We start from the raw sequence: 9,701 nt of genomic DNA on the forward strand, positions 1-9,701 counted from the left end.
AATTACACACTGGTGACAAAAAAGGACTGTGAAAAAGGACAACCATTTGCAGCTCCAGCTGAGCTTGGCATGTTTGGCATCTCTGCCAAACAGGTGTCTCAGTTATCTTAACTGAAAGTATTTGGGGTTAGGAAATACAGTGATATTAATAAAATCCTCCAGTTTAGAGGAAAAAAATTCAAACCTTCATCAAGCCTTTAATAAAAAGGGAAAAGAAAGCTATGGAATATGACAAAGTGGTGTCAGAGCTATTATGAAGAAAAAAGAAAGGAACCATTAAAACCAAACAGTAAATAAAAATACAAAACATATAACCGCAGGTAAGCATGATGGTAGATCTTGATTCTTCAATAAATTCTGCACACAACGCAGCAGACAAAACCCAACAACAGTATTTAATTTCAATTTTCCCAGGCAGAAAAACAGTTCTGTATTGTAGATGAACAAAAGAAAGAAGTAAATACTACCCAGTAGTCTGTTCCTTAGTGTCTTTCTGGCATAAATTACGCTCACAGTGAACCATTCAAATGTAAGTGCCTCTCAACATTATTTATCAGAGAAATTCACAACAATTAAATGTCTGCATAATATTTATGGAGGCTACTTGTTTTCCTGGGGGCGCCAAAAGTCTGGAGAAGGGTTGGGTCAAACAAATTGCAGCCAATGTCAAACAATAGATAATGGAGCGCAAGCACTGGCATAGACAAACTTCTTCCTTTAGTTCCCTCCCTGTTAAATAACACTGCATCAAATATTTGCATTATGCTTGGAAGGTTGCACTGCTGTAATGCAAGAGTCTCTAAAGCAGAAAAACTCATTAAATAAATAGCAACAAAACCAGGCAAAAACACTGAATGACTATGATTACAGACATTTAGTTAGGCCATTATGCAGCAGCCGTGAGATCAGTGAGAAAGAGTTGAGACAAAGCACGTTTTTTTTCCCTTGGTTTTTTTTTTTTTAAACTTTGGAGGGGTATTTGTAGAACTACTAGTTCTGGAAAAAGTAAAGCTTTAATGTAGGTCTCACATTTTTCTGTTCTCCAGCAGATGATACCACAAGGTATACTGGCTTCTTTGGAAGGTCAGATGTACTTGCCTAAATTGCCAAACAGAGAAGCATCTTAGGAATACTTTTTTTTCGTCATTTTATAACACTGACTCAGATGAACGTTACTTCTCTCACTCATTCTAAAGAACCCATATTAAACCTCATGAATGTCCAGCTTCATTGTCCAGACCATAAACAGCACAATGGCAACTAATGAGCACTCATTCTTAGGGCATTCAGGTCAAGAAGAATCAAAATTTTAATACAGCAGTTTTCACCTTTTTTTTTGAGTTGCAGACACCCGAAATATTGACAGTGGTGGCGAAGAGCTTTATACAGCAAAGGCAAACAATAGGCTTAGGGGTGTTAGATTACAGTTCTATAACTGCTAGTTATAGATTACCTAGCAGTACTTAACTGATCCAGTTGAGGTGCAACTATGTGACTACAATTGTCTTAAATTAGCCAAAGTACACAACACAGACGTTTATACTGGCCTTCTTTCAGGCCAGCTTTCTGTTGGCTACAGGAGCACAGATGTTATCTGATGCATCATAAAGCTGGAGTGACGTGGGCAGTACTTGATCTTCATAAAGTCTGCCAGTTCAAAGTTAACCTTTCAAAAATACTGGAACAAAATTGAACCCTCAGGATAAGTTCATACTGGATCAACACTTCCTGTCATGTTTTGATCTTATACTAGGTACCCTAGAGTAGGATTTACAGTATCACAGAATCAAGGATTTAAAACATGAGCGATTTAAGACTATGTTTTGTTGGGGAGCTGCTCAAGCAGGACCGTCTCCTTTCACATTAACTTCAGATATTCCCACCCTCAAACAACTTCCTCGATTATAAGGATGCAACTAGGTATGAAAACACAGGAGCCTGACCTAGGAACTGATTCAAGTTTAAATTTATAGTAAGGGTAAAAAAAAAAAAAAGTTATTACAGGTTATTTTTAACACAGAAGAATTCCCTGCATGGCATCAAAACCAGTCATACTAGAAGAGCTAAGAAAGATAGCATGGAGGCAGCAATGAGAGTTGGGAGGCAAGAATGAATCATGGGAGACAATCCACGATGGCTGCTAAAAAAGGTCATCTTTTAGGGACTGTGTACCTGACAAGCTCCCTCGGCTCACAGAAGACCAGTTTGGAAATCACTTTTCTAGCAGAATCCACAGGAATAAATGCCACAATTCATGGTAACAGTATTTGACGTAAACTTAAGAAATTACACATGCGGGCAAACACTCAGAATCACCCAAACTTTCAGAAGTAAGTCGCATACTCCTTTAAGACCACTATTCCTTGCATATATGTATTCAGAGAATGTGTGTCTATCCTCTGAGCCACAGACTACTCTGCAGCCAGCTGCAGCCTTTAACAGATACTGAATGCCTTTAGTACTTCTTTACAAGTAAGTCGAAGCAGTTTTCTAAAAGAAAAGAGAGGTTTGGGAGAAGGCTGGTTTGCTCAGTCTCCAACACTGTCTGACTAATTGTAAAACTTTATGGACTGTGAAAACTGAGTCACTTCAATTGTCAGCTGTAACTTTATAACTGATATACTCAATTTCTGTTCAGCTTCCCTTAACCACAGCAGAGTGCAATTTTTTTTCTGTTACTTTAGTCACAACTGCTCAGTTTTCTCCCTCTCCTTAGCAAAACTAAAGAACTGACTTTATATTAATTTCCGACTGCCACTGTAACTCCTCTCTATAAAGCCTTATTTTAAAAGTTCCATAAATTGCGTTGGTGACCTCAAGTATTTCATGAAATTGTATGGGAAGGCAGTAGAGGAAAACAGAAAATCTCCCAAACATCTGCTGTCACCAGAAAACAAGTGAAGTACTTCATCACTCTGCAGTTCATGGGTCAAGCTTAGCCCATTTTGTCCTTGGTTGGTTGGCTGGTTGATTGATTTTTGCTTCCCTTTGTAGCGCTTTGGATGTTTTGTTTGTTTGTTTGACAAAAAGAAAACCCACATGTTAGATAGGACAATACAGTAGCACAGGAGGACTTGCTACCACCCAGTAGATCTTAAATCCTTTTTGCAGTCTTAGTTTTCTGATGCCTCCAGCAAATGGCAGCAGAAATAATTGCAACTATTTCGCTCTAGCCCTCCTCCAGGGATGATATCAGGAGTAAACCAGATCGGATCACAAAGGCAAACAAAATGGAACAGTGCTAAATGCTTAATTCACTCCTAAATGATTATTTTGACATCTTACAGGAAAACTTCTGTCAGACACAATTTTGATAAACCTGAGGTTATGTTTCTCTTTCGGTTGTATGAAGTCGATGCCTATTTTTATTATAGCTTCCACTGGTAACTATGTAATTTCAGTATTTAGGCATCTGCATTTTTCCAACTCTATATAATTAGCAATACAAAAGGCGCTTTTTTGCCTACCCAGATATTTTGACTTCAGTCTATTGTGAAGGTGTAGCAGAAACTGGGAGTTACAAGTGGGAGGGCAGTATGAACTCTGGGGTTTTGACCAATAGCTCTGAGAAACTGCTAACCATTTTGTGGCAGGCTTCAATTGGTACCAGCTAAATCAGAGAATGAGGTTTTTGAAAGAAACATTTATAAAGATTGGTCAGTCTGCAGGGCAAACAAGGGCCCCTGCACAAGTAGCTGGCAGGAGTTCAAAATAGGAGGAAAGTAATTATTTGTGTAGTGGATTATATACAATCTCTTTCTAGGCAGAGATCTGAAATGAACATTTATAAGTTAAAGAGTCACAGAAAACATCTTTTAGGAAATCTTAGCAGTGTTTGATGTAGCATAAGTAGAGTCAGAAGTCTAAGTTAACAAAAATACAGAATATAGAAATTTGAGACTTCATTTAATTGCAGTTTAGCAGTCAGCTTCATGAAATGTTATCTTTAATTTCCTTTGCAGTGTTCTTAGGTAGACTACTTAATTTTAATTAGAAGCATATGTGACGAGTGCATATACATATACATTTAAAGGTCTAGAAATGAGGCATTTCAATATTATATTATTTAGGGACTGTGAGACCTGTAAAGACACAGTGCTGCTGTTCTTAGTGATATCATCGACAAATTATGGCTTGCGCACCACTCCTTCAATTTGCAATCATTTCCAGTAGAGCTTTCTATAAGCACAGCAATTCACCTACCCACAGTAAATCGGAGGATTAGCATTTACTCTAATCCATCAAAAGCATTGATATGTGCCAGAAATTGCAGCAAAAAATTAGTACGAACCAGAAAATTAATTTAGTGCCTCCTGTACATGACAATACTGGAAATACCTTTCTAACAGCCAAATAATATCATTATTCTAATATGACTTGATAAAAGCATTCTCTAAATTGCTAATGCTAAGTTGCTGAGTATGGCTAAAATATCTATAGTTATTGGAAATTCTAACATTTATCATGTTATAAATTTACTTAGATACACATTTTTAGGTTACAAAGTTATCATTATAAATCGTTTACCTTGACTACTCAGGCATAGAAACAGACTTCGGTTTCAAAATCAAAACAAGCCATTACCAATTTATAATGGAACAATTTTTACTGTAATTATAGCACTAATGGGATACATATCGATCAACAGGTATATCATTATATAATTTCTGTTCAGAGCATTTCTGAAATCATATTTGACAAATAACAGCTTTAATTTTACTTAAATTACCCTTAGAAATAGCAGTCATTTGAATTTTTTCAAGATCTTAAGATTTTCCTTTAAAGAAAAATTAGGAAAAAGTAAAAATAGGCAACATTACAAGTAAAAAACACTTGAACTGTATATCCATTTGTACCTAATGTAGTTAGCAGTAAGTGGCAATCTCTGTCTCACCATTTTTTTATCATACTTATCCACCTTTAATTCTAGCTCTTCTCCTCTCTTTGATTCATCAGTACTCACAAACTGGGTGAGGTTCCCTAACTAAAGTTACCCATTCTGGTCCCTTTAAGAAATAACAGGCTGCTAATCTGGATTCTATTTTATGCGGTTTAAAGCATTCTCTCTTCTGATTATTCAGAAGGTATGGAGGAAGCCATTTCTCTACTTTCCTTGACATCAAGCCAAGTTCCTTCAAATCAGTGACTAGGGCCCTTTTTTGCCTCTACAAAATGCGTACACGTGCAATGACAGGCATTTGTCACTGCAGCATTGCAGGATCAACAAACTGGGCCTATGAGTCAGTGCCTTTTAGTGTCTAAAACAGTTTAGAATCTCCTTTCTGAAGAAAGGATGCAGAAATTGGGGTCTATTATGTTGGATGTGGAGGAAAAGAAAGGGAAAAAGGTAAGGAAAGAAGCTTATGCTTTTCCTCAAAGCCCTGTTGCCATTCAAGTTAGCACAAATTAATTTTAGGACAGTGATGGCAATAACATATTCTCTTTTTAAATTAGCAACAATTACACAAAGTAGCCTATTCTAATCGCATGTGAACTCTAATCCCCCAAACTCTTGGGACCTTGGATTTTAACTTTTTCCATTCAGAGATTTTCTGGCCTCTTAGAGACAATTCTAGCAAATATGTGTATCTATGAAAAGCAAGTTATTTTCTCACTAATTAATTCAAAGCTCAGAAATGGAACTCACTCCTAATACTAAGTTCAACAGTGGTGGGAATACAAGAAGCTACTTGCAAAATAGGATAAGGTGGAGGGAGTCTGACTGTTCTGTGGGTGACATTGAGGGAAGTAGCAGACAGCCAATGTACACTGTAAAAAGAGGGTACACCATTTCACAGAATAATGAAGAACACAGAATTAAGTCAAGTCTATCTGTAGATTAAGGAGAACACCAAAAACTGTAAGACTAGTCAGCACACAGAGCTCTGCTTTAAATCCGGTTATCTGGGTTCTGAATCAAAACACTTTAAAGAAGCTGCTTCTCTTTCAGAGCTCACTGCCATGCTCTATCAGCATCTGAAGAGAAACTTTCCTAGGCAGCAAATCATAGAATCATAGAATGGTTTTGGTTGGAAGGGACCTTGAAGATCATCTAGTTCCAACCCCCGTGTCATGGGCAGGGACACCTCCCACTAGAGGTCCTTTTGTCAACAGAGTACATTTAAGCTGGAGAATTAATTACTGTGTAAAGTAAGGTTCCCTCTGATGGACAATGAAAGGCTAAGGGAGAAAAAGTGTAATCATAGGCATCAAATGATCTGAGAAGGAGCACCCTGGCCAGGCTGTGACAAGATGCCTTCTGAAGCAGAAGGTGTACAACACTCCCCTTCAGTCAGGGAGCCGGAATTCCAGCAGTAGCTTGAATGGCTTTTGCTTTTACTCCTCTGCATAACAAAGAATTATGAAAGCCCCACTATTACACGAGTTATTTAGTTGTCATTTGTTATTTGTTTTTGTTTTCTCCCTGAAGTACAAAACATTAGACGCTCACAGTCTGCATACTGAAAAACTCTTAATTCAAAGATCAGAGGCTCAAGACAGAAATGTACATGACTCATTTTCTCAAGTAAGGCCTGTTTCAGTGAGCTTGTGTTTTATAGACTCAGACACCAATAAACTCAGCAACAACGCTGATAAAGTTATTGATTTCAAATTAATCTCTTCTTTGCCAGAGAATCTTCTTTTTTACAGCACTGATGCAATTGCAATGTAAAGAAGATAGAGTTGCATTTTGACTTGCCATGCAGAAGGTAGAGCTTGGCTCCAGAGCCACATGGAGCTGGTGGAAGTCAGGTATGTTTTTCATTTTGTTAAAAATATCCAAGCTTTTAAGGCAGCACTTAAGGAGAGCATTAGATTAGGAAGTTCTATGCAAGCCTATAGAGTAGAAAACCCATAGAAATGCCCTCTCATTCAAGCTTCCACAATACCCAGCTTTTCTCATCGGGCATTCAAATTAGGATTTTCTTTTATCCTTAAGCATATTCAGTTCAACTATCAGCTTGCATTTACAAAAAAAAAAATATCAAACAACAAACCAACAACAAAACCACCTCAAGGCATATGAGGTTAAATGTATATGGAATTCTGCAGCCAAATCCATATTTAAATGCCTACTATGTGAAAAGCTGAAATGCTAAAAGAAAAGAAAAACTTCTTTTAAGTAAGGACTTATTGTGTAGCTTTTAAACACTATCCATATAATTACCTAAATGAAATCCAATGTTCTTTCAAAAATAATGACCTGCTTGCAAGAAGACAATCAGCACTTTTGACTGGCAAAATACAGTAAAACTGTGTCTAAATCACACGTACACATTGGTGAAAACTCTGTAGGCCTGTGGACTCTACCAGCAAGAATAGATTCAGCTTCATAACTCGCACCATGTCTTCACTTCAACGTAGATATACTACTGTGCATTCCTTTAAAATCACAGTAATTTGCTTCACACAAACTAGTTTAATTAACAGTTGCCCTTTCTAAGATGAAACAATTCCCCTGACTGACAATTTATAAAAGAATTATTCCCAAGTCAGATTATCTTTGTCAGTTCCACTTTTCTGTTCTTCCCCCCTACCACGTACAAACATACTTCTACTTTGATATCTATTCATCAGCAAAATAAATCCTTTTCCTTAATGTCTGATGCGTATACTACAAACTGCGCACAGAGATCTGCACTGAAAAATTCAACTCTTTGGAATTTTCCCATACAATATTCATAATATTGACTAGTCAGTGATTTCCAATTGACTAGCAAATAATTAAAATGTAATCACTGGGAAGTCTAAAAAATAGCCAGCTGAGCATGTATCTTGTAACATAACCTGATTCTCTCAAATACAAGTATTTTACCACTGTCTTTGTCCTGCAGTCACAACAGTCATGAGGTTGGCACCAACCAAGATGCACAGTTTTCAAACACTTAAGCTCCATTTGATTTTGATACATCACAAACTCCAACTATTGTTTTAAGTACTCCTAAAGAAGCATGAACTCTATTTCCTGGAGCTGTTGTACCGAGTGTCACTAACGTTTAGTTATTTACATTAGTTTGTTTAATGGAATCGTTCCAGAGGCAACTGAAAGGAAATGTTTCAACTCAAGAGCATAGCAGTAACAGAGAAATTACAGAATGAACAAAAGCAGCAGCTTAGACCATACATGAATGGAAGTCTGCACAAACTGATGGAGGTCTCTAGTAGCGGAAACTCAGAGGCAAGATGTGTGGCATCAGGAACTGATCAAAATAGTTACTCGGCTACGTACACTTTGGGGTTTCTAGGAGCAAAATGGTTCCCAAAGTGCATAATCTTAAACAGAGTGATGACAGAATTCAGAGCAAATATTCAAAAGCATATCACAGAGAAGTTTGATAAAAGCCTGGCCACAACTGAAAAGCGACTTTCCAATGAAGCAAACCAACTTTCTCTTGAAAGACAGCAGATGGTGGAAACTCCCTTTCCCACAGCCAGCTTGAATCTCTACCCAATGCATAGGGGAAACAGGCAGTGCCATAGCCAATGCATCTAATCCTCTTAGCCCTATAAGTAACCCGTTTTCCTTCAACAGCACTATATAGCATCTGTGGAATACCTTTAGAAACCCAGTTATTCAAATCTTTCCAGCAAAAATAATAGTGCCATTTCCTTGCTTCCAAAGCAACAAATGTAACATATTTATTTGTAACATCCTGACTTCGGCTTTCAGAGCAAAACCCAGACAAATACTTAAAAGGAGGCACTGAAGTTTAAGGATTTTAGAACACACTAGTTTGATGGAGTTTCTCTCTGACCGGTTGCAGATGTTTATTTAGTTATCATTTGGACCAAAATTCTACACTGAAAATTGCATTTGAGAGGAGTGAAATAGACACAGCAGGTGCATAGTGGCCCCTTCAAATAGTCCTTTAATCAGTTTTTAGCATTATTGAGCACCAAAATAATTGACAAAAAAATAGAGACACAGCATCCTCCTAAGCACATTTTAATGTACGCTTCTTTACCTGCACTCTCAAAAGGCAAAGTATTCGTAACTCCAATGGAACTGCAATAATATACTTACCTATATATACTGACAGGAATGATGAAACAGCTTCAGCAATGCTAGTTCTGAAGATAACAATTACAAAATAATACCAGAGCTATGGAAGTGTTAACCTGAAAGGACTCACCTGCATTTCAATTTGGATAATAACTCTCACTAGTTATATATCATTTAAATGACGTGACTGAACCTTATACAGAGTCTGACATTAATCTAAGTACCATCATATATAAGGGCTATGTACTGTATTATGAAAGCAAATACTATTCACAGCTTAGAGATAACTCTCCCATTTGCTAATTAGTCATTTTAACAAACAGATGAAAATGATCTTTCCCAGGGAACAGAACAAAAGCCACGGAGAGAAGCTACTCACATTCCTTTGAGCCGTTGCCACATTTTCTCTGCGTGTCCTCCTATTTGATACTTTATAGAGGTGCTTTCCAGTTCCCGAGTTGTTTCCGTCGCTCGAGCCCCCATCGTTACTGTCCTACAGCGATACAGTTACAGTCAGGCTCACCAGCAAGTAAAAGCATTCTTTAGTCCACTACAAATGTCAGAAGATCCACGCATGTTAGACAGTAGCTGCTGTCATATCAAAATACATTAGAATTAAAACAGCTGAGGGACGATCCTGCCTGAATCGCTATTCACTTTGATAGACAAATCCACTCTTCCCCCCTCCCCCCCCCCC

The 9,701-nt window shown here is 37.5% G+C and overlaps 1 protein-coding gene across 1 annotated transcript in view; it reads right to left on the reverse strand.

The window, feature by feature from the left end:
* PDE1A (phosphodiesterase 1A, calmodulin-dependent) overlaps positions 1 to 9,487 on the reverse strand; it is a 171,297-nt gene extending 161,810 nt beyond the window's left edge. The window contains exon 1 of the mRNA XM_009885619.1: positions 9,384 to 9,487. Coding sequence (XP_009883921.1) covers positions 9,384 to 9,487 — 104 coding nt within the window. The remainder of the gene's footprint in view (positions 1 to 9,383) is intronic.
* Between the last annotated feature and the right edge of the window lie 214 nt (positions 9,488 to 9,701).

Source organism: Charadrius vociferus, unplaced genomic scaffold (genome assembly GCF_000708025.1).
Source record: "Charadrius vociferus isolate BGI_N301 unplaced genomic scaffold, ASM70802v2 scaffold315, whole genome shotgun sequence".
NCBI classification, from domain to species: domain Eukaryota; kingdom Metazoa; phylum Chordata; class Aves; order Charadriiformes; family Charadriidae; genus Charadrius; species Charadrius vociferus.